Below are 25,650 nucleotides of genomic sequence, written 5' to 3'. Positions count from 1 at the left end.
TTAGTGTGGAACTGTCAAAGACAGTTGTATGATTCAGTTTGATAAATGGGTACTTTGGGCCAGCTGTCAGGGTATTATCTTCCTGACTGAATCCCAGGGAAGAGAATAAAGAATGGAATACCATCCTGCACCCAGCACTCTTCACCCATATCCCCCACACTCCCTCTCTACTTGGTTTCATCTAGCAGAGCCTCCATTCTCTTACTGAAGATGGAATCATGCTGATGAGTTCTGTCCTTCCTAAGCCAAAGATAATTATGACCTTATTATCTGGTACCACACAATATTAAGTTTGCAAAACTGAGTTTACCCTGATTGCTGCTGCATTGTATTAAGTAAGCAACAATTCCACGAGATTGTAATTTGTAAATTCAGCTTTTTTCCCCTCTATCCTTAACCTTCTACAATAATGTTTAATATTTAGTCTGAGGTGACTGGGGTGGGTGATGAACAGTCTGCCTTGTATGTTTTTCTTGACTATGCTGCTAGGTTTTATTATTATTATTATTATTATTATTATTATTATTATTATTATTATTATTATAGGTGTTGCTAGGTTAGAATTGTTTCTGCCTGTACTGGGGACTTTGCTGCTGTAGGATCTTGGATAGTTCACCTGTTCCTTTCTTTGAAAGTTTTGCATGATTGCTGAAATTCAGTCTATAATATGTCCATTAGTGCAATCAGATTCACTTTTAACTGGCATATTTATGCCCTTATAACTTGCTACCCAGACGGTGAGAACTTTGGCCAGTGGATTGGCGGTGAAGGGAGTGTTTTTTCTTCCAGCTGAGGAGCTTACGTGTTCATGAGCATCCTATTCTTGCCTCTGTTTTATCATGATAGTATTGTAATTTAGCTCTTTCCCTATATGTTTCCCCCACCTCAGTGAAATTCTCAAAGCCTGTAAGTGCACAGTTCAGGGCTTGGCTTCGTGATGTTCTATAGGGCTAATGTTACACTTTTCTTTCTTTATTCCAAACTTAATTTAAGATGGGGCTATTAGTAGTAATCCAAGGAACCTCTTAGTTTTGAAAGGATTTTAGTAATTGTCCAAGGGGCTTATACTCCATACATGTATATGTTTGAAAAAAATATTACTTTTTAGCAGTGGACTTGCAACCAAACTTTTTGGAACACAACTATTTTTATCCCAGTTTTACACTTCTCTGTCCAGGTACATAGTAGAGATGCCATAAATATAGAGTTATATTGAATTCCTTTATAATAATAATGCAAGGGGAAAGGATCATCTGGTGAATGGAAAAGGAACCCTGGTAGAGGAAGGGGATGGGGCAGGGATTATTGCAATGACTGCCTACGGATGAGGGGAAAGTTGAGATTGGGGTATGCATGTCATCAGAGTACCACACCATACCAATTTGAGTGGTCACAGGCATTCTAGGAGTTAGAGACGCAGATGTTAGCAGAGGTGTGAATAGAGGTAGGGTCTATGGTGATAGTACATGGAGTCCTGAGAATGGAAGTTTTATATGGGATGACAAGGAAAGACACAGTGTGGGGAGAAGGTATAGAACTCAGGAGATGATGGCCAACTTGGAAGGAGGACAGTGGTGGTTGTTGGCCACCATAACAATGGAGAAAGGGCAAGAAGAGAGGCAGGGAATCCCTTAAGCAGCAAGGGGTTGCTGCAGGGATGGGGAAAGGGAGTTTTCTGGGACCCTGATGACTTTGGCAGCAGCCAGTAGTGTTGGGGCTGTTCTGTGAATTGTATATGGTCAACCAGTGATTGATGCTTAAATTGTATGTAGTCACAGGGAGCTTGTGACTGGCCAAAGAATGGAGTAACACGTTTGGCTTAGCCTGCCAAGAATGAGATCATATTTGACCATAATGCTGAACAAACAGGATTCAAAGGGTAGATCAGAATTTTAATTTACTCTGTTCTCCTCTCCCTCGGTGCCTGTTCACACCATTCTGTGGAGCTGAGTTTTCTGTTCCTGGATGAAATCTTAGACAAACTTGTTTGCTTCACTAACTTCTCTCAGATTAAAAGCAAAAAATAGTTCAAAACTTGTATTCATAAACACACAGTCTTGGTTCATTAATTGTTATGTCTGGTCTAGTCCAGGACAGTTAATTCAAAGGTAAGGCTTCTCCCTCCTGTCCAGCTTCTGCTTGCTGTAGGTGTGGAGCCTGCAGTGGGAAGGAGTGTTGTGGTATGCCTCTTCTCCCTTGTTGTCTGCCAAACATGTCTGCTCTTCCTCCCCTGCTCACCAGGCGACTCTGGATTCTTCAGAGTAGACTGGGTGGGGAGGGAGGATAAAGGGCAGAAAGGTCTTACAGAACTGAACATCGGTTTGCTGCTGGTTTCTTCTGGCTGTGGCTGATAGTGAACCTGACTAGTTCTTTTGTGGACCCTTTTATAAATTCTCTGGAGAGTCCCTTCCTTCTCTATTTCTGTGCTTCTGTAGTCTGTTTTCCTTGACGTGGGAGGAGGGAGGAGATACACCTCCTCTTTCATTCCAGTGGTATGCTGCTGAGGTCTCCTTATGGATCCAGGCAGCCTTAATTCAGATGCAGATCATGTTGACTTTGTAGTACTTATGGAATATTTAGGAGAAAATACCCTTCTAGAGTCAGAGAGAATCCAGAGGTGGAAGTGTAGATGTGGGGGTAACTGCTTTGCAGATGATGGTTAAAAGTCATGAGATTGAGCAAGGTTGCCCAGGAAGACAGGAGGAAAAAGATCTCAAAAAGACACTTGCATTTAAGAGGCCTAGAAGGAAATGGAGCTGGCAAAGAAGGTGGAAGCATCATTCAGAGTATTGGCTTTAGAAAAGAGCAGGCTGGATGGGAGCCAGCCCAGAATAATGCCTATTAGTATGTCTGTTCTTTACCTGGAAAGGGGAACTTAAAACACATATGTTTTTATTTAAATTGTGTAAAGACTCTACACTGTTTTCTTCCTGTTTTAAAAATTGATGTTAATTTTAGTTTTAAATTTCTAATTCTTTGAAGACAAAAATGTTAACTTTTTTTCCAGTTGTATATGAACACAGATCAAGATTAGAGAAATCCTTGCAAAAGGAAAGACTTGAACATAAAAAAGCAAAGGAAGGTAAGTAAATACATAATTTGTGTTCTGTGTTTTTCCAATACTCTTCTTTGACGTATCATATACTTGGTTTACAATTTTTTTTTTTTTTTTTTTGTGGCTAAGATAGTTCTCAAATCAACCCAAAGTCAGATAGGTGGACAGAGAAAGACATGTCAAGTAATATATTATACATTGTGCAATAATCCCTATACAAGATTGGATTTAGAATACTGTATTCAGTTTATGCCACCTTGTGATAGCTCATATATTGGTTACACTTATTATTTCAGGAATAACATATAATTTTTCATCTGAGTATTAAACGGGTATATTACTTACACCTGGAATTTCTGTCCACAGATATTGAGGGGGCTGGGGTTGGGGGGGAGGTAACAGGATGCATTGTCCAGAATATGACAAATTTTATACACATACATATATATTTATACCGTAATGAATTGATCCCATTGTCCATTATATTTTAAGTTATGCACCTGTTTTTACCTTGTGAAAGTTTTTATTGACACATCAGTTGATTCAGTTTGAAAGTTAACATTTAGGACAGCCACTAGGCAACGCTGTCCATTTTTATCAGAATTTTTCCATAGAACACGGGCCTTATACAGCTGATGATTGGAAGTTATCTGCATTCTGATATTTATTTATTCATGTTTTGTGATAAATCTTGAAATTTAAGTTACGTATTCTGTCTGCCTACCTTGGTGGGAAGGAAGAGGATAGCAGAGGAGGGGCAGTATTGGTTAGGATGTTTTACTGACCCTTGGATTGAGCCTGTGTGAAGAATAGAAATTCAGCATCATTAAATGCTTTGATCAGATTTGGATTCTCCTTGGCTTCAAATGCAGAGTGATTTTATAGAGCCATCTAGTGGATAATAAGGTTTTCAAAGCATTAAAGATGGCTTGGCTGGCTTGATTTCTGTTTTCAGGAACTGAATGATTTTAGTGTGCCATCTAGTGGATAGCAATAAGTCACCTTTGTCTTCAGATGTGCTCCATTTTTTCCCTCCTAAATTTCAAGGAGAGTTAATCACAGAGATATTCTAAGAGCACTTTTAATCAATTGGCTATAATTTGGATTTTGTGGATGCAAGATTTACAGCTGTAAGGTAAAGAGGAAGCTGTATGTTTTTTCCAATTCTTTCTAAAGCAATGAGAGCCAAAATAAAGTATGTAAATCACCAAGTAGATTGTTTTAAACCTAAAACACTTTTGTAAGCATGAGTGAAGTTTGCCTTTATTTCTTTACATGTTTAAAATCTGTGTAGTGAATTATCACTGTTTTTTTCCATCTTGTATTTTCTAGATTTTCTTGTTTATAAGTTAGAAGCACAAGAAACATTAAATAAAGGAAGGGTAAGTTTTGTTTTTTTTGTTGTTGTTGTTTGTTTTCCTTAATTTGTTTTCATAAAACTTGAAAGAGAAATACAGTTGCAAACTCTTTTACTTTTTGATCTCTGGGATTATAGGACTGACACCCTTTTTTTTTTTTTTTTGGCTGCCAAAAAATTCTAAGAGGAAGACTTTAAACTTACCTTTACTTATCACATTGTTGATAATAGGGATAAACTGGGAATAACCTTAATGTTCAACTATAAAAAGAAGATTATTTCATTTATTTGTTTGCAGTCTCTCTTTTTTATAGAATGTAAGATTTATTTTGGTTTGCCTTCACATGTGTAACATCCAACACAGGACCTGGCCTAGAGTTTGCATTTAAGAACATTTGTGGAATGGGTGAAGGGATGAATGATGCTGGCATTTAAAAATATTTTAAAGTCCAAATTAACTGGATAAAAGCTACTCTTTTTCTTACTCTAAGAAAAGTATATAAGCATTAATTGAAAAACATTGATATTTTGGGGTATTAAAACTAAGAAGAAGCCAAGCGAGTTGGCTCACATCTGTAATCCCAAAACTTTGGGAGGCTGAGGCCAGGAGGATTGCCTGAGGCCAGGAGTTTGAGACCAGCCCGTGCAAAATAGCAAGACTTCAAAGTACAAAATATTAGCTGGGCGTGATGGTACACATGCCTCTATTCCCAGCTACTTGAGAGCTGAGGCAGAAGATCACTTGAGCCTAGGAGTTTAAAGCTTCAATGAGCTATGATCCCACCACTCTACTCCAGCCTGGACAACAGGGCAGACCCTATCTCAAAATAAAAAAACTGAGAAGAGTCACTTCTTTGGATAGCCCAGGAGGCCATCAGCTTTCAACTCTTGCTTGCTTTTAACAGCACGAACCAAAGCTGTGTGCACTTGTAATTTCCTTACAAATTAAAGCAGTAAAGTGAGGAAGCAAAAATGCAGTTCATTTTAGAAGTTTTTAATAAAAATATGAAAAAATGCATGAGTGTATACTTGTGCTGGTAGGGTAAAGTGAGGGATATGGTACCTAAACATAAACAACATAGCATAGGGAGGGAAAAGAATCAGGTGTGTTTTGCATACTGACTGGTTATGGCTACCCGGGACTATTGGGTCCATATGTGAAGATACCCCACAGGAACACAAAGATATACCCCTGGAACCTGGAGCTCAGGACATGCAGTTCAGCCAGAGACTTAGGCTCAAGTTTCAATCCTGGCTCTGCTACTTAATGAAATATTTGCTCTTGGCGGGTTCCTAATCTTTACTCAGTTTCTCACTCTGCAAAATAGAGCCTCACTGGGGTAAAATCGTGTATATAGAATTTCTTACCCGCTGAAGTTCAGGGAAAGAAAGTGCCTTTTCTCTTCCCCCTTTAAGCCATGCTCAGCTTGTGAGGCCCGCTCCTCATCGGTTTATTTCTTCTTCCCTCTTACCTCAAGCACCCAGCGCATATATTAGCCCTGCGCGGTGACTCTGTGTCTCAGGACAAGTTCGTATGTCTGGGCTCCAGTTCTTCTGAATATGAAAGTGGAAGGAAATCATCTCTAAGGGCTCTTTCAAGCTACTGTTTTATGATTTCATATCCTGCTTTTTTATTCTAAAATCTAGCAAACTAAGGGGAATGTTAAAGCTTCATTTCTGTGTTAAATCGATGGCTCCAGTGACATCTTGGTTCAAATGTAGAATTCATTTTACTGTACACAAGTGAAATAAATAAAGTTGTATTTTAAAGTGCTTTAAGTTGTATTTAACAAGAGAGCCATATTTATCTTTGTGTTTTCTTTCTTTTTTGATTTACAGCAAGATTCCAATAGCAGATACAGTGCACTGAATGTCCAACATCAGATGTTGAAAGTGAGTAATCTAAAGTTGTTATTTATGAATAAAAGAAAGGATAAACTAATACTTGAACTGACTAATGGCCTTTAAAGTGATTAAAGAAAGTTTACAGAAGTTGATTTGTATTGTAATATGGCATTTTAAAATCTTATTTGGCTAAAAATTATATATAGTTGTAATGGCTCGTCATATTTATCACTCGATTACATAGAACATTTTAATTATTACACATTTTCTTACAAATCAGGCTCTCGGTTACCTCATTTTTAATTTTCTTCTTCTGTCTATCCATTAGGGTTTTATGTTCGTTTACTTTCTCACAGTGGTTTTCCTTAGACATTTTCTTTTATCTTACACAGACTGGAGGCTGTAGAACTATTAAAATGCTTCCTTCTTGTTACTAATATTTAATTAATGTCCTTTTACTTACCACAGGAACACAATTTATTATTTAAAGATTCTGCTTCCTTGGTCCTTGAGTAAAACTCATTATTGTGTTTCAGGAAGAGGATCATTGTTTCTGTCAAGCTGGAAAAGACGGGCAGCATGCAGTTATGCCCTTCTCGCAGGATGCAGATCATGCCAGCGTCTCCACCCCACTGTGCCTCCCCCTCGCTTTCTGTTTGCTATTGTCTTTCCCTCTAATATCAGTAGGGCATGCACTTTTTATTGAAACCGGAATCTTTTCTTATTATCAAGAGAGCAGTAAATGAATTAAAGCAAACCATGCTTTCACATTAAGCACTTGGAGACTGTAGTGTTTATCTGGATCATGATTACATTGTAGGATTATAATCAGAAATAAGGTAAATAAAAGTCAATTCTCTAAACAGTTGATTACTATTCCCAAAGGGAAAAGTCTCATTTACTCTCTCTCTTTTAAACTGAGTTACCAGAAAGGCTGAAATACCAGAGAAGAAAAATTAAATGCATTGCTGGGAAAACATCAGATCAAAAGAGGAAATCCATAATACCCAGGGAGGGATAATTTTGCCATTAGCTTTACCTTGTTTCCACAGTAATATGTGTCCCTGGGAATTTTCCCACATTTTTCCCCTTTCCATCTCTCATGCTAACTTCTTAAAAATTAAGGGGAAAATTATTTTTGGCTGTGATCCCAACTGTTCATTTGAAATCCAGGGGAAATGGAGGGAAGCTGCACAAATTAAAGCATCTTGAGAAAAACAAAGCCTATTTCTTCATGTGTTTGTGCTTTCTTGCTTTCATTTGTTTTTGTTTACTGTGCTGTCAAGAAATAGACTCTCATATAATTCAGAGAATGTATATTTCTACTCAAGTTTTCATCTTTGCAGAGCCAACACGAGGAGCTAAAGAAACAGCACAGTGACTTGGAAGAGGAACATCGCAAACAAGGGGAAGACTTCAGTAGAACATTTAATGACCATAAGCAAAAATACTTACAACTCCAGCAAGAAAAAGAACAAGAACTTTCTAAGCTAAAAGGTATTTGGAAATCTGATTTGCCAGTTTATCTCTAAATAAGTACTGATGTTAATGTTTCAGTGCAACTGTAGACTGTTGTTTTGAGTGGTGATCGATTTACATTTATCATGTGGTCCTTTACCAGCCACTTTTTCTTTGTAATATTTCACATGTGTCTTCATCTATTTGGGTTTGTTTAGGGAAGCAGAATAGAATATGTCGTGTGTTCTGTTGTATTGTAGCGTATTCTCTTGTATCTCAGTGGGGCACATGCCCTGTTGGGCAAGACGATTCTTCTCTTAACTGGGTTGCGAGACATATAGCATCTCTGATCCTTACCCACTAAATGCTATAATGCTTCTCAGTTATCGCCACAATCAAAAATTGCTCCATGTATTTCTAAAAATCTCCAAGGGAGCAGAGACTTGCTGTTGATCACCAGTAGTAACTGAAAAAAGCTCAAGTTCTATAGTCAGACTGCCCAGGTGAATCTTGGCTTCTTCACTAGCTATGTGACCATGGGTAAGTTGTGTGACAACTGTGGGCTTCATTGTCTTATCTGTGAAATTGAGATAATCGTAAAAATATCAACCTTGTAGAATTGGTGTGAGAAATAATTTACATAAAGCATCTAGAGTAGTTGCTCATAAATTTGCTACCCATCAACATCTGTGTCAGGTATTTTCATAGTAATATGAAACAAAATATATCACTTTTATGAGTGCATGTGAGTCCTGGAGAAAGAAACCAGTGCATTCTGCAATCAAATATTTAGGTGAACTCCAGATTAATCACAAGACACACATGTCTTCCCCATTTCTACCGGGGACGGTGGCTCACGCCTGTAATCCTAGCACTTTGGGAGGCAAAGGTGGGTGGATCACTTGAGGTCAGGAGTTCGAGACCAGCCTGGCCAAAATGGCGAAACCCCGTCTCTACTAAAAATACAAAAATTAGGCGGGCATGGTGGCGCATGCCTGTAATCTCAGCTATTTGGGAGGCCAAGGCAGGAGAATCGCTTGAACCCAGGAGACGGAGGTTCTTACAGTGAGCCAAGATCGCACTAAAATTAAATGCATTGCTGGGGCACTGCATTGCTGGGGCATTGCACTGCACTCCAGCCTGGGTGACAGAGAGAGATTCTGTCAAAAAAAAAAAAAAAATAGGTGCTAAATAAGTTTAAAGTGAGATAATTGGTTTTAAGAGGCATATGGTGCATGCAAAAACAGTGGTCAAGCCCAAATAAAGTTTGTAGTCTAGTTCACTGTACTGACCCCAACAGTTTCATGGTTTTGGTAATGTACTGTATTTGTATAAGATGTCATCATGATGGGAAGCTGGGTGTTGGGTCCTTAGGACCACTCTATATGTTTTTTGCAACATTTCTCTATAATATAGCATTTCAAAAAAAGTAAGTTACAACAAAAAGTCATGCAGGAGTTAAATAGTCTTGAGGCAGTACTACAAAGGGTTAAGGGTCTATACTTTCTGATTATTTTATTTTTATATATTTTTAAAATTTTAAATTATTTTTAAAAATTTGACTGAAATGCTGAAGCTTTGTTTTTAATTTGTGAAGAGACTCAAATCTGAGTACACCTACCCATTATATTTTATTCCTAAGGGTATGCTTATTGACATTAACGTCTCATTTTTAATTCCTAGGTAACAAAAATTCCTTATCTTTTGTCTATAATGCAAAAGTTGTTTAAAAGCATTTAAAGTACTGAACCAGAGTGGATTGAGATGTCCAGCTAAAACCATGCTACATCCCAATACAATATAGTTTTTGTTGATTTTGAATATTATATTGTCTGAGTTCAAAATAAATTCTAAAATAAGTTATAGGTGGCTTTAGATATGAAAATAATAGAAACAGAATCCTGAAAGTTTCAAGGCTTTATGTGTGATCCTTCTTTTTCTAAAATAGAGACTGTATACAATTTGAGAGAAGAGAATAGACAACTAAGGAAAGTACACCAAGACATACATACACAGCTTCAAGATGTCAAGGTAAAAGAAAACCAAACGTTTCACTATTTAGTGTTTGCCTGCTTTATTTGGTAGAATGACTTTAAAAAGTCATTCCCTAATTGGCTTGCTTTACAAATCCACGTTGTTATTGTGGGCTTTGCATTAACTAGAGTGTACCTAATATTTTTACCACTTCAGCATTGTAAGCTAAAAGATGGTCTGAAAATCTGAATATTCTCATTAGTACTGAAATTATTCTCATGCTAAATAGTTACATATTAATAAGCTTTTTATTTATAAAAGTTTACTAATAATGAGAGATTTGTTTCTTTGGTTTTGATTTCATTGTAAATAAATGATTATGATATTTGGGTAGCACATTTTAGATTTTGGAATACTGCATAAAGCGTAGTGTTCTCTCTACGATGATTTTTAAACTTAACACATGCTGCTACAACAACAAATAAACAAGCAAGTAACGTTTGGGTAGCCATATCACGATCAGCCAAAGAAGAATTTGTCGTAGAATGTTAAAGCTCAACATGTAAAATTCTTTTTTGTGTAGCAACAGCATAAGAATTTACTCTCCGAGCATGAACAACTTGTAGTGACTTTGGAAGACCACAAGAGTGCACTAGCTGCAGCACAGGTTAGAAGGGTAGCAGCCTCTGTGGGTTCTTTTACAAGTCTGCTTAACATTTCTCAATTCCTTTATGCATGTAGTCTCTTACAAGCCAATCTTCAGTGAGTTCCTTAGGACAGAGCTATCCTAATCCTGAGGATCATGCATGCTTTCAAAATTCAATCAATAAGATATTAAACTTTTGATTATTTTTTGCACTGGTTGTGCGGTACATAAATGATCATTTCTTTCCACTCTGGTCCCTACATGCAGTAGTCTAGTACTTGTTTAAATCACAGAAATGATCTCACATATATGGTCTTTTGCAACTATCTGATCTGTGTTGACTCTTGGTGTAGTATCTGTAGGATTTTATGCTGCTAGCTACCTAAAACTATTGTCAGACTTTTTATTCTGTGCCTGCGTTGCTCCCAGAATTCCAGCCTACACACCCTCCTTTTGGAACGAGGCTTATGTGTTGTTGGTCAAATTACAGAAAAGTAGAAGAGTCAACAGAGAAGGAAAAACAAGAGTCATAAGCTCCATTTGTTCAAACCTAGAACAGCTCCTGGCACAAGGCAGGCCCTCAGTATATATTTACTGAATGAACAGGGGAACAAATACAAGTGTTGGAGAGCTTATTAAAGCGATTTCATGCTAAGTGTTATGCAGATTTCTAGTAGAAGGAAGGAAACAGGAATGGCTAGTTTAGTTGCTGTTGTAAACTAGATCTTCACTTTTATTCTTACTGGAGGAATTATGATAAAAGAGCAAAGGTAAACTATCTATGCTCATCAGGAAACCCATGTTGGTTTTCTTTTCTTTATAAAATTATTAAAAGGTATAATTTTCTGTCCCTGACCCATCTCAGAGGCTGTAGCATCTGTGTTTGTGAGATTCCTTTTCTAAACAGTCATTGATTAGGTGTCTCCTCCTAAGCTGTAGCTGTGTAGTGATTTTTTACATGTGTATAAATGAAATTGACGTCAGGGATCATTTCATTTCACATCTTCTTTATAAAAATTTTTGTCAAGTATTATTTTATATGAGGCTGTTCTTCATACTATAAATGTGACAAACTGATTTGAGTGCTCTGTGTGCTGTAACGGCCGTAAATGTAAGACTAAGCAACAATTTGAAAATCCATAGAAAGATAAGTAAAATCATTTATTTGATGACCAAAACCAAATTCTGGAGTAGCACTCTGACAGTATTACTCACAGGGTTTTATAATAGAAAAAAAAATTTTGGCTGGGCACCATGGCTCATGCCTGTAATCCCAGCACTTTGGGAGGCCGAGGCGGGTGGATCACCTGAGGTCAGGAGTTTGAGACCAGCCTGGCCAACATGGTGAAACCCCTTCTCTACTAAAAATACAAAAATTAGCCAGGCGTGGTGGTGTGCACCTGTAATCCCAGCTACCCAGGAGGCTGAGGCAGGAGAGTCACTGGAACCCAGCGGGGCGGAGGCTGCAGTGAGCCGAGATTGCACCACTTGCACTCCAGCCTGGGTGACAGAGCAAGACTCCATCTCAAAAAAAAAAAAAAATTTTTTTTTCTTAACATATAGTTATAATTTTCTATTTATTGAAATATCTTTTTTGGGGAGGATGCTCAAGGTTTGTCCTGCCTTAAAAAAAAGTGTCAGAACTAGGTGCAATCCTTAATTAGAGCCATATGTGTTAGTTACTTTGGGCTGCTATAACAAAACACCCTAGACTGGGTGTCTTATAAACTATGGAAATGTATTTCTCACAGTTCTGGAGACTGGAAGTCCTAGATCAGGGTGCCAGCATGGTCAGATTCTGGTAAGGGCCCTCTTCTTCCAAGTTGCAGACTGTTGAATTCTCCTTGTATCTTCACATAGCAGAAAGAGACCAAGAAAGCTCTCCTGGATCCCTTTACAAGGGCACTAATCCCATTCTGGAGGGCTTCACCCTTATGACCTAATTACCTCCCAAAGGCCCTGCCTCCTGATTCATCACATTGGAGGTTAGGATTTTAACATATGAATTTTGAGAGGACACAAACATTCAGTCTGTAATACTGTATTAAGACTTTCCCCAAATCTCCTTTTAAAAAAAATGCTGTTTCAGGCACCTGCATTTCTCATGTAAATCATCTTAGGAGATTCTGCCTTGACAACCTGATTTTTAAATGTAGTTGAGTATTTTATTTAATCCTCACAACCTTGTGAGTTATATAATATTGTACCCTTTTATAACTAAATAAACTGAGATGAAAAGGGAAGTAAAGTAGCTGGCCCAAAATCAATGACCAGAACCAAGGTTGAAGCTCAGGTTATCCAGACTTTGAAATCACGCTTAACTCTTAAGTGATATTTTTTGAGACTTCCTGCATCACAGGTACCTGGGCCTTGCCCTAGACCTGTTGAATTATAATTTCAGGAGTAGGGGACCAGGAGCCTACATTTTTAATATGGTCCCTAATTGTGCAACACACAATTACTGCCTTCAAAGATTATGTATCTAGGAGAAAGAAGGAGTAGAATTGAGTTTTGTGTATTGCTCCATATTTATCTTAAAATATTAAAAGCATTGCTGTGTGTATGTCATTTATTTTTTACCTCCCAAGTTAGTTTGCAAATATTTAGATTTCTCAGATAAAGGCCATTGCTAGTCATATGGTGCACCTTTGTACAAAATTATTAAAAGGCAGTGCCCTGGGAATTATTTAGCAAGCAAACTTCATTACCCTAGTGTACATTAGAAAGAAGCAAAAGAAGCACCTCACTCTTGGGGTGAAGGAGCAGTGTGCCATGGTGCATAGCTATGGCAGCAGGAATGCTGGTGGGTTCTGGCTCCACTCACCTGCTGCACCCCACACACTGCGGAGCTGGCCCTGTTTGGGAAGCTTATTGAGAAAAAGACTTCTGTGTTCTCTGCATGTGTTTATATGTCTGTTTACACACACAACATTTCTGTTTTCAGGATAACAGTGTCGGTGTATAGAATGAGCAAAGTATACACAATGCCTCTTGATTTTGTTAATTAAAGTAATTGATTTTTTTCTAATTTTCTAGCTCCTTGTATTAAAAATATTACACAGACATCCACACATCCCACCCCATGTACACACAGATGTGGCCGTATGAGCAGATTCTAGTCCTGTACCTGTGTTAGTAGCTTTGTCACTTTAGAAGAAAAGATCATTCACAATCAAGGATAAAAAATCCAGTCTATATCACAGCTGTGCCACTGTTTTCCAGAAACCACAGAGCACAGTGTAGGAAACATTCTAGCCAATAAGGGATTCTATTTGAGCACAAATTAACTGAGGGGGAAAATGGTAGCCTGAGTAATTTATATGTGTGTGTGTGTTTGTGTGTGTGTGTGTGTGTGTGTATTTAAAATTTATTTTAAACCTATGACTCCTTTCTACTGAAAGATTTTATTCAGATCATATTGGTAAAAGGTATTTGCACTTGTATTTTTATAATTGTATGAGTTTTTAATGGATTTTTTAATATGATAAAACATCACATAACGGTCTTTTAATAGTGATATTTATATTAGTAAGTTATTTACAAAAGTTCTGACTTCAATGTAGTATGGGAAACTAACATCTGTCTTAGATATTTTTTCTGTTTCCTTCAGCTCTGTTTCTAATTTGCATGTGCTCAAAAATGATTAAGCATGCCCAAGTAAAAATAGTGAATGCATGGAAACAATCTGTATATTTTTCTAACTTGTATTTAGGTACAATATTTTTGTCTAGTTTTACAGTGTACCCAAATGCCCATCTATGAATGGGCATTCATAGATTCCCTCCTCAAATTGTGCAATTTATATGCAGACTCAAGTTGCAGAATATAAACAGCTGAAAGATACTCTGAATAGGATTCCAAGCCTTCGAAAACCTGATCCAGCAGAACAGCAAAATGTGACCCAGGTGGCACATTCTCCACAAGGTTACAACACAGCAAGGGAGAAGCCAACCCGAGAGGTGCAGGAGGTAAGAGGCGTGAACTGGTAATCTATGGTTAGGTCACTTTCTCTGTCAAGCTGCCAAGAGGGGACCTGCTTTTAATATTGCCAACTGTTTTCAGAGAGCAGTAGTTCTCAAATTTTAGTATATCAGAATTGCCAGTAGGGCTTGATAAAACACAGATTATTCTGGGTCCCAGGCCCAGAGTTTCTGATTTAGTTAATTTGGAGTGAGGCCTAAAGATTTGCATTTCTAACTGATTTAGCTGGTCTGAGTAGCAAACTTTGAGAACTGCTGCTAGTATTTTCTTTCTGTTTTTTTCTGAGACGGAGTCATGCTACGTCATCCAGGCTGGCGTGCAGTGGCACAATCTTGGCTCACTGCAACCTCCGCCTCCCGGGTTCAAGCAGTTCTCCCTGCCTCAGCCTCCCGAGTAGTTGGGATTATAGGCGCCCGCCACCACGCCTGACTAATTTTTGTATTTTCAGTAGAGACAGGGTTTCGCTATGTGGGCCAGGCTGGTCTGGAACTCCTGACCTCAGGTGATCTGCCCGCCTTGGCTTCCCAAAGTGCTGGGATTATAGGCGTGAGCCACCACACCCGGCCGCTGCTAGTATGTCTGAGAAAGACTTTAATGGCTTTGTCTTTATTCATGTAGGTTGATTTGTCTTCAAGGAGCTGTAGTATCTGAGTTTTTCAAGGTTGGAGATTTTGGGGGGGTTAGGGTGAGAAGGTTAAATGATCATGAGGATTTTATGTGACAGTCAACCCACTCAAATATTAAAGTTAATAATATATTTGAACTTGGAGCAATGCTAGGTCTATGCAGAGCATGTCAAAATTTGAATTAAATGACCTGTTTGACACTCCTACGGGTATGAGTGCTAGTCAAATAATACACCTTTTTATATTCTTGTTCTTTATAAAAATTAAGCCTTACTTAAGAATATCTCATAAGTGAGACATCAGAAGTAGTTACCATTACCATTAATTTCTACAAAGGTTGTTTTTTTTTTTTTTCCAATCATCCGTAATAAAAAAATAGGCAATATGGTTATCTTTCTGACAAAGTGGTTGTTTTAAACTTTTAAGTTCAGGGGTACATGAGCAAGTTTGTTATGTAGGTAAACTGTGTCATGGGAGTTTGTTGTAAAGATTATCTTATCACCCAGCTATTTAGCCTAGTACCCATTAGCTATATTCCTGCTCCTCTCCCTCCACCCTCTGATAGGCCGTACAGTGTGTTGTTCCCCTCTATGTGCTTACGTGTCTCATCATTTAGCTCTCACTTATAAGTGAGAACATGTAGTATTTGACTTTCTGTTCCTGTGTTGGTTTGCTACAGATGATGGCCCCCAGCTCCATCCATGCCCCTGCAAAGGACATGATCTTGTTCTTTTTTTATGACTGCATAGTATTCCATGGTGTTTATGTATCACATTTTTCTTTATCAAAGTCTATAATTGGTGGGCATTTAGGTTGATTCCATGTCTTTGCTATTGTGAATAGTGTTGCAGTGAATGTGTCTTTATAATGGAATGATTTCTATTCCTCTGGGCATATACCCAGTAATGGGATTTTGCTGAGTCAAATGGTATTTATATCTTTAGGTCTTGGAGCAGCCTCCACGCTGTCTTTCATGATGGATCTGCACTCCCACCAACAGTGTATAACCATTCCTTTTTCTTCACAACCTTGCCAGAATCTGTTATTTTTGACTTTTTAATAATAGCTCTTCTGACTGGTGTGAGATAATATCTCATTGTGGTTTTGATTTGCATTTCTCTAATGATCAGTGATGCTGAGTTGTTGTTTTTTTTTTTTTTGTATGATTGTTGGCCACATATATGTTTGTGTTAGTCCGTTTTCATGCTGCTCATAAAGACATACCCTAGACTGGGTAATTTAAAAAAGAAGGAAGTTTAATTGGACTTACAATTCCACATGGCTGGGGAAGCCTCACAATCATGGTGGAAGGCCAGAAGGAGCAAGTCCCATCTTCCATGGATGGCAGCAGGCAGAGAGAGAGAGCTTGTGCAGGGTAACTCCTCTTTTTAAAATGATCAGATCTTGTGAAACTTGTTCACTATTGTGAGAGCAGCACGGGAAAGACTTGACCCCATGATTGAATTACCTCTAACCGGGTTCTTCCCACAACACGTGGGAATTCAAGATGAGATTTCCGTGGGGACACAGCCAAACCATATCAGTGTCTTCTTTTGATGTGTCTGTTCATGTCCTTTGCTCACAAAGTGGTTTTTAACATTAAAGAGAAGACTGAGAAAACTTTCCTCCAAGTTATGGGAATAATTAAGTTGATATGAGTAGACTTCATATATGAGCCTCTTCACTCTGTTCAGGGTATTCCTTCAACAGACAGGTTCAGTATCCTCATGGACTCTTATTCTTTCTCAGGCTCTTATGTTAATAATCAAAGAGAGCATGACCAGATCACTGGCCTGGCAGTTGGTTCTATTTTCTGCCCTTGTCAGACTGCCAGTTTACTGGATTAATCTTCCAGTGACTCAGATCTTCAGTTTTTCCATCTCTGAGGTGGAGATAGGAGTTATCTGCACTAACCTTCCTCGCTAGGATATTGTGAAGATAAATGACAAGTGTTTGAAAGTACTTAGAGCTCTTTAGAGAAATATTTTTCTGTAAAGCCAGGGCAGTATTATGTCAAACTTGCCAGATATGTGAGGATGTCGGTGGAATGTGCAACTCCAGTTGTCCTCAAATGTCTGAGAAAGGACTTTTCTCCCCGGTTTATTAATACAGTCCAATTTCTCAGATTTGATAATTATATCTCTGCTAATTTAAGAATAGGATTTCACATTTATTTCAATTTTGGGAGAGCAATCTGGCCAAAGAAGATTTTTTTTTTTTTTCTGAAGGTTAAAGAGAAAAAAAGGGTGACGTTTGTTTCTGTTGATGTACTATATTCTCTTTCTTCCTCACTTTCCAGGTAGTGCAGATCATATAGAGATCGCTGAAACTTATAGGGAGAACTGATTTGAGTCAACTAATTTTAGAGGAGGGATATTCTGAAAAAGACATTTCTTCTTTTTCTGCTCAGGGTTTTCAATATTAGCAATAAAAAATGTTTACAAAAGAGTCCTGCTGGTTTACAAAGAATTACTACTTTAATACATTAAAAATATTTTATTGTATCTTGTTTAACAGGCACTATGTTGAACTAACATGGATGTTCATTAGTAATGGCATTCTTTTTTAAATTAGTAAACCAAACTAGTAAAAACTAAACCCAACTCCTCAATTTTATCTCATCCTTCTCTTTTCAAATAATTACTGAAAACAAAATTTACATTGAAGAAAATTATGTAAACATTTCATCACTTGAAGTTTGAGGTTTTGTTCCTTTTTATTCTAAGGGAAAATAGGAATTAGAGTACTTCTGAGATATTGGTTACTTGGAGGTTTTATTTTCCAGGTTATTTACTGTATTCTTCACAGATGAAGTTTTGCTTATATTATCTCTATTTTATAAGTGAGATTACACAGTAAGAAACTTAAGTGACTCCATTGCAGCCATAAAGCCAGGACTGTATATATTTCTAGACACCTTCTTCTGTTGTAGCCCCATGCCCCATAGACATGGAAATCAAGAAATTACATCATTACTTTTGAAATGGAAGAGTGTCATTCCCAGTGATGTGCTTGGCCTAGGTGTCTCGAAATAGTGATGTGTGGCAGAACCATGAAGCAGTTCCTGGAAGAGCAGAAGACACAAAACTCTACGCTCCCACCCATAAGGAGGCAGAATTTCAGGCTCCCCCAGAGCCAATCCAACAAGAAGTGGAACGCAGAGAACCTGAGGAGCATCAGGTGGAAGAGGAGCACAGAAAGGCCCTGGAGGAGGAAGAAATGGAGCAGGTCGGGCAAGCAGAACATCTTGAGGAGGAACACGATCCATCACCAGAGGAGCAGGATCGGGAGTGGAAAGAGCAGCATGAGCAACGAGAAGCAGCCAACCTCCTGGAAGGGCACGCGCGTGCTGAGGTATGAGGTCACCTGCTTCTGGTATGGTGTACTGGGATGGAAAACCTGGCTTTATTTTTACATATTAAGGTAATATATCACAATCTCTAAAATAGAAATGTGAGTGATTCTACTAAACATTATATGCTCATATTTAAGTTTTCTCTTGTAATGTTAATAGCATAGCTATTCGCATACCTCAGAAAGATGATTGGTGATGAGAGAGCACAGCTGTTGTATGTGTGCATTCTTCTTTTTGTCAGTTGTACACAGTCAGAGATTCATTCTCACATCACCTTAATAGAGCAGGACAGGTGAGTACCTGATGGGGCACCTTCCCAGCTTGTACCCAAGTTTTGTCTTGAGCATCTTGAGGCAGAGAAAAGTCTCATTTTCTATGATCAGGTGTCCTCCTGTCCCTGTTCATTTATTGTCAGTATGTTGCCTTTTGTATTCACCTTCAAGGTGGTTATTTAATTATCAAAAATCTGATTTTACTACTTGGAGATATTCTACTAGTAGGTGAGCATATCTAAACAGCCTCTGCTCAGGATCCCTTACTGGACACGCCACTTACACGTAAGACTTTTCCCTTCCTTAAAAAAAAAAATGGCCAGGATTATTATAAATGATGCTTTAAAAGAAAACTCTACCCTTTCTTCTTTTAAACCAACAGTTAGTGCAGCTAGATGCCTTTCTTTTACTGTCTCTAAACTGATTCTCAATAGTAGGTTACCTGGCCTTTACATGGATGTGGATCACCTTCTATTTATAACTCTGAAGTTTTATTCGGCCTCAGATTTTTTGAGACTTCAAGCTGCTTGAGGCTTTAGGCTAAGCAGGTGTGAAGACCTCTGTAGTTGCCCTCTTAGGTAGTTGCAAACTTAACCTCAGAAAGCTTCTTCCAGTCTTGTGTCCTTCCCCAATAGGGGAAGTAATTCCCTACCAGCTTTACTTCCCAACCCTCTACCTCTTTCCTTAAGTGAGAATTGTGTGTGCTTTTGTTAGTTGGGGTATGGCAGGGAGGATGGGTAGTAGCTCAATGGGATACAGACACTTTTTATTGATGCATAATATATGTATATATTTTCAGAGTATGCGATATTTTGAAACATTCATATAATGTATAATGATCAAATCTAGATAACCCATCACATCAAACATTTATCTCTTTTTTATTTTGGGAACATTCAAATTCTTCTCTTCTAGCTGTTTTGAAATATAAGATAGATTATTGTTAATCGTAGTCACCCTACTGAACTACCAAACATTAGGTCTTATTCCTTCTTTCTAACTATATGTTTGTACCATTCATCAGTCTCTCTTCATCCCCCTTCCCAGCTTCTGGTAACCACCAATCCACTCTGTCTTATCAATATCCCTTTTTTAAGCTCCTACATGAATGAGAATATGCAATGTATGTCTTTCTGTGCTTGAAGTTTTTCACTTAACATAATGGCCTCCAGTTCCATCCATGTCACTGCATATGACAGGATTTCATTCTTTTTTGTGACTGTGTATATGTACCACATTTTCCTTATCCATTCATCCGTTGATGGATGCTTAGGTTGATTTCATGTTTTAGCCATTGTGAGTAATGCTGCAATAAACCTGAGAGTGCAAGTATCTCTTCAATATAGCAATTTCCTTTCTTTTGGATATGTGCCCAGTAATAGGATAGCTGGATCATATGGTGGTTCTATTTCTAGCTTTTTGAGGAACCTCCATATTGTTTTTCATATTGGCTATACTAATTTACATTCTCACCAACAGTGTACGAGGGTTCCCCTTTCTCCACATCCTCACTAGCGTTTGTTGTTGCCTTTTTGATAAAAGCCATTATAACTGGGGTGAGATAATATCTCAGGGAAGCAGAGTTTTAAGAATTGCTGTATCAGATTTGCCTTTAATCAGAAGGCACCATCTTCTCAGCCATTCTTAGTTTCTTTGAAAAAAAATTGAATATCTGCTTTTCCACTATTACCTGGAATGTGGCTTTTTTTTTTTTTTTTTTTTGGCTATGCTTAGCCTGGGATTGGTATATACATTACTAGAGTTAATTAGCATCCCTCGGTCTTTAACTGTTCATGGAAAAAGCCTTAGGCATAGCATCAGGTCACAGATTGCCCAGTTAATGTAAAGTTACCAAAGTTACCAACTACTTGTTTATATCAGAGCCTTGTGAGCATAAATTTTACAGTTTGAAACTGTTATCTTCTGTTGTGCCTTCTGTTCCATTTGAGAAGGGAGCACATTGAAAATCTGCCTTAATACCAGCAGTTGGAAATATCAGCTGCTAAAAAAGCCAAGGGTGATTCAGAGAAAGTTGGGAAATAGGAGTTTTTGGACTTCATGTATAATAACAGTTCACCTGACAAATAGTCGTTAATAAACCAGCTCTGCCTCCTGAGTTTGTCAAGAGAAACAAATGAAGAGAAAACCCAGAGGAGCTAACCCCTCTTGCTCTGCACCAACTCTTTTTCACCCTAGGTATACCCTTCAGCCAAGCCAATGATCAAATTCCGATCAGCCTATGAGGAACAGTTGGAACAGCAGAGACTGGCAGTGCAGCAGGCGGAGGAGGCCCAGCATCTGCGGGAACACCAGGAAGCTTTGCACCAGCAGAGGCTGCAGGGGCACTTACTACGGCAGCAGCAACAGCAGCAGCAGCAGCTGGCAAGAGAGATGGCCCTGCAGAGGCAGGCTGAGCTTGAGGAGGGCCAGCCGCAGCACCAAGAGCAGCTCCGGTAGCCTTCCCCTTCCTCAATGAACGAAGACAGCCCCTGCTCCAGTTTTCATACGCAAATTAAAAACAGTTTTGTGCATTTGTGATTCATGAAGTTAAGGGGCTCATATTGCTCAAATAGCCAAGGCAGGACAGCTACTCAAAAATTAAATACCAAATATTTAATTTTAAAAATAATATTTTTTTTCTGCTCAAAAGTGGTAGGTTAGGTCTCCAAATAGCCTTGCAGGCTTTGTGCCAACTTTATTTTATTTTATCTTTAAAAGATATTTTATCTTTTTAAGATACCTTTTGAAAGTGTATCTGGAATTTTTATTATACCTAATTGCATACATAAGAGGTTTTTAAAAATTTTTCATGGCTTCTTAAAAATGTTGAGAAACATTACTTATTACTGTCTTTAAAGATAAATGACCTATGTCAAACTGTGCCTCTGAATTTTGTCCCACTGGATTTATCATGTTTGTGTCTCTTGTAGGCAGCAAGCTCATTATGATGCTATGGATAATGATATCGTTCAGGGAGCAGAGGACCAGGGAATCCAAGAAGAGGAAGGAGGTGGTGAGACTTCCTAGATGATGAATGTTTTAATAAATTACTTGATAACATTGTATATTATCAATGAGCCAATATTATATAACATCAATGAGCTGTATGCATACCTAAGTGCAAAGGAGATTTGTGAATCGTGTCTTTTTCTTAATCCTCTTAAACAGTACATGCTGGTAGTGAAAAATGCTCAAGATAATCTGTTTCCTCTCTATCATTTTCCCTGTAGTTTAAGCTTTTTATATACTAAATATTTATAATATTTCTGACAAATTATTATAGGATTATTATGCTTTGGGAAACATCTGCATTTTCTCCTTACCTTGGAAGTCCTCACGTCATTGCCTTAAAATGTTTTCAAATTAAGTCAATAGTAGCTTTCATTTATGATAAGCACTTAATATGTAATTTATCAAATATTGCTTACTGTTATAATAGAACCAGAATGTAACTTACTGTCTCTCTGGCACCACTAACACTTAGATGTGTATCTTTTTCTAAAAAGTCAAAAAGAAAGTGATTACATACAACCTCCCTCAATAGCCCGTTGTGATATCTTACAGCTCTTACAGTCAAGAAATTGTTTTCCTTATGTCCCCCATGTGGCACTTTAAGCTTTTTTGTTCTCATATCAGTAAGACTAGAGAATGGCTTGTCCTCTTCTCTATGTAGTAAACCCCTTTGTGCACTTGAAGGCTGATGGTAAGTTACCCCGTATCATTATTTTCTCTAGGCTTAGTACACTCCATATACTTAAACTTTCCTCTTCTATCTTACTTGTTTTAAAAAGTGATTTGTTCTTCTCTTTTTGTGCTCATACAATTCTCTTTATCTAAATATTTTTTCAAAAAGCAGCAAGTAAATGTCTGAGTATGAATGTGTGCTGTTTCTGGGCTGTGGCGGTCGTCATCATTACTGTGATGACATCAGAAAACATGTGATAGGCTATATTTGTTTCTGAGCTCCACAGATGGGGCAGTTCTTCCTTGCATTTCCTGAAGCTATCAATTTCTTCTTTTGGAGCCCAGCTACTTCCTCTGATATTATCAAACATTAGTTGATTTCTTCAGCAGTGTCCAATCAACTGGGCTTTCTTTTATTGAGAGAGTTTTGATTGTTGTTGTTTTCTTGCATATGGGGGAAAAATTACAGCTCCTGTGAAAAATATTTATTTTAGAAGAAAAGTGTCTGACCTATATCATCTCTTTAGACACACAGTCTGTGAAGAGAACATAACTTTATTCAGAAAAGCCAGGACATAGGCCTTATGTTGAGTTAACAGAGGTGGAGGTATTGTAGTCTGTAGAAAAGTCCACTGGTGGCTTTTGTTTGAGTTGAAAGGGAAATTCTGTTTGATTCATTTTGGGCTGATTTTAGTTCCTTTGATTTGCTAGCCTATGAAAGAGACAACCAGCACCAAGATGAAGCAGAAGGAGATCCAGGTAATAGACATGAGCCTCGTGAACAAGGACCCCGAGAAGCCGACCCAGAATCTGAGGCAGATGTAAGTATCCTCTCTTCTGCCCCTGACACATGTAAACTCATAAGGTGGGAAAGAGAGTTGAAATCTTGCCTGACGCCAGCCTTCGGCCCCAGATATTTCTGTTATATCCTCAGCCCAGAAGGAAAATGGCTTGCATAATTATATATGGGCAGTGTTTTTAACTGTAAACCATGGTGTACGTGTATGTGATGAGCTGGTTTAAAAGTTGCTCTGGGGAAAAAAAAAACAAAACCAGGATTTTTTTTTTCTGATGACTTTTAGATTAATAAAACTAAAACCTAGAAAAGCAAAATTGAGAGACATTGAAATATGTAGTAACTCTGAAAGCTAGGAGGAATAAAAGGCAAGTGTGGAAGTTGGAGATGGGACCAGAGAAAGGAAACTAACCCTTCCTGAGCATGTTGAGCAGTCTGCTAGAGTGTTAGGTATTTGTGTGACTCTCTGTAATCTCTTAGCAGTCTAGTGACCATTTTAATAAATATATGGATAAGGATATGTGGTCTGAGACATGAAGAGTTGTTCAGGTATGCAATGGTACAGAAAATTTATAATATAAGTAGGTAGACATCTAATAACCAGCATTGTTGTTTGTGTTTACCAAAAAAGACTGAGACCTCCAGTTCAGCTGGGTGGGCTAGATCCTTGGCCCTGCCTACAAGTGAAGCAAGCAAATGTTTAGTGAGCCTGTTCCTGCGTGTATGCGTAGATGATTTTTACAACTTATTTTAGCTGCCCTGTCATCTCTTGCTAATAGATCAACTACCATGTTTATAACAGTCAGTCTGTGCTATATCACATGAGCCCTGATTAAAAGGAGGACCCATTTCCTTGCTAATCATCAAGAAAGTCATCCTGCTAGCTACTTAAAGCCCTTTTGCTGGAAACAGCTTTTCCACTTAACTTGCACTGAGATGTGGCAGAACACCTTTCCCTGGCATTCCTTGCATCAAGATTTCTGAAAATATGCTCCAGGGAACCTAGTCCTGAAATATTTTCAGGAAAAAGCAAAATACTTGAGAGCAGAAACATATGAGAGAGCAAGAGACTATCCAGGAGAGAGCAAGAAAGCAAGTGTACAAAGGCCTGCAAATGTGCATGGGGTGGGAGGAAGGGCATTTCAGTCACTTGTTTGGGAACTGCTGTAGGCTTTGATTTCTTGACTGTATGATCCTTTACTTTCCTGTCGTCTGTTTATTTGTTTTGGGGGAACATGCTGGGAAACATTGGCCTTTGTACCATTCTTCCTTTTAATTAGAAATGGTTAATCCCACTTGTTCCTCTCTTTTTCTATTTTATTTGAACGTAACAACTGTGCCTGCTAATTCATACCTGTTACTTGGTCGGAGTTGAGCTAGTCAATTTTATGAATGTTTGCAAAAGATATTTGGTACTTTTTTTCTAAAAAAAATATGTTACATTTTTCCTGTAATTCCATACAAATTTTTGATAGTGCACTAAAGAAAATCCATATGACAAGAGATTGTGGATTAATTAGAGTTTAGTGTGAAGGTGGTAATTTGGTAGTCTCTACGTTCCCAAGAATAGTGTCATTTGCACTAGAGTAACATTCATGGCCAGGGATGTGCAGATAATAGATCAGCTGAGACGGCAGTGAACTCTCAAACATGTTCAAGACTCCTAAGTGAATTGAAGTAGAATCTTGTCTGGAGAATACTGATAGAGACCAAATCCTACTCTGTGGCTTTACTGTCTCTTAGAAGCATTTACAGCTTAGTAAGTGTCCTATTGATGACCTGGGAGTGATTGGGGAAGCTCATGACAAGCATCACTGTTCCTCTCCATCTCAGGCTCTAAAATCTAAATCTTTATTAGGATATGTATTATTTGGAAGGTGCTTTGGGAGCTTAAGTGGAAAATTGAAATAATTCTAAAGTTGATAATATGAAGGGCCTTTGTTGAGCACAGTAATTTGGGAGATGAGTTGGGAGGACATTTTTCATGATATATTGCCCTATTGGGCAGTTGGGTAGCTCAGCCCTTTTTAACTCCCATCCCTCGCCAGTTCAACATCTCTCTGTTTCATGGGAGTGATTGTTAATAAAGAAATTGGATCCATACTAGAAAATGACCATTTCCTTTTGAATTAGCCTTTTTCTTGTATCCTTTTCGTATCCTTTTTATGGGTCCTTTCTGGTATGGGCCTTCTTTCCCATCAACAACTTTTCACCTGCTGACATGTTAAAAATTGCTTGCACAGGGAAGTTAGTATAAAAATCAACATTGCAGCGAAAAGAGTTAATTGCCCATCTAAATCCCCCACCTAAATTAGTATTTTTTTTCCTCACTTGGTCCTCTGACTTTTATTAATTATTTTCTTGTTTATTCAGTTCTGTTCACATTACTTGTGTCAGTAGAATTTTGAGAACTATTTTGAAATCACTTGCAGGAAAGAAGTGCTATTTGAACCTCATTCTGATTCATCAAGCCTCTGACAAGTAAAGCAGGAGTTTTTCTCTTTTGACAGTGTGATGCTTGATTCTTGTGAGTCTTGGCAAGGATAGATCTGAACAGTTGAGGGAAGGACAATTTCATTTTCTGCCAGTGGGCAGCCTTTT

General features: G+C 38.1%; 1 protein-coding gene across 4 annotated transcripts in view; it reads left to right on the top strand.

Annotated features, from left to right (window-relative positions):
* The window catches only part of GOLIM4 (golgi integral membrane protein 4), an 80,629-nt gene that overhangs the window by 44,568 nt on the left and 10,411 nt on the right, over positions 1-25,650 (top strand). Inside the window, exons 2-12 of one of the 4 annotated variants that reach the window (XM_019024724.4) lie at positions 3,008-3,082; positions 4,388-4,437; positions 6,252-6,305; positions 7,604-7,754; positions 9,664-9,746; positions 10,273-10,356; positions 14,145-14,303; positions 17,964-18,296; positions 20,766-21,022; positions 21,500-21,582; positions 22,965-23,074. In XM_019024724.4, the coding sequence (XP_018880269.1) occupies positions 3,008-3,082; positions 4,388-4,437; positions 6,252-6,305; positions 7,604-7,754; positions 9,664-9,746; positions 10,273-10,356; positions 14,145-14,303; positions 17,964-18,296; positions 20,766-21,022; positions 21,500-21,582; positions 22,965-23,074 (1,439 nt within the window). The remainder of the gene's footprint in view (positions 1-3,007; positions 3,083-4,387; positions 4,438-6,251; positions 6,306-7,603; positions 7,755-9,663; positions 9,747-10,272; positions 10,357-14,144; positions 14,304-17,963; positions 18,297-20,765; positions 21,023-21,499; positions 21,583-22,964; positions 23,075-25,650) is intronic. The other 3 variants (XM_004037973.5, XM_019024726.4, XM_019024725.4) reach the window with 3 other exon arrangements.

This window comes from Gorilla gorilla, chromosome 2 (assembly GCF_029281585.2).
Source record: "Gorilla gorilla gorilla isolate KB3781 chromosome 2, NHGRI_mGorGor1-v2.1_pri, whole genome shotgun sequence".
NCBI classification, from domain to species: Eukaryota; Metazoa; Chordata; class Mammalia; order Primates; family Hominidae; genus Gorilla; species Gorilla gorilla.
The sequence above is the reverse complement of the archived record's forward strand: the minus strand, read 5'-3'. Positions and strand labels throughout refer to the sequence as shown.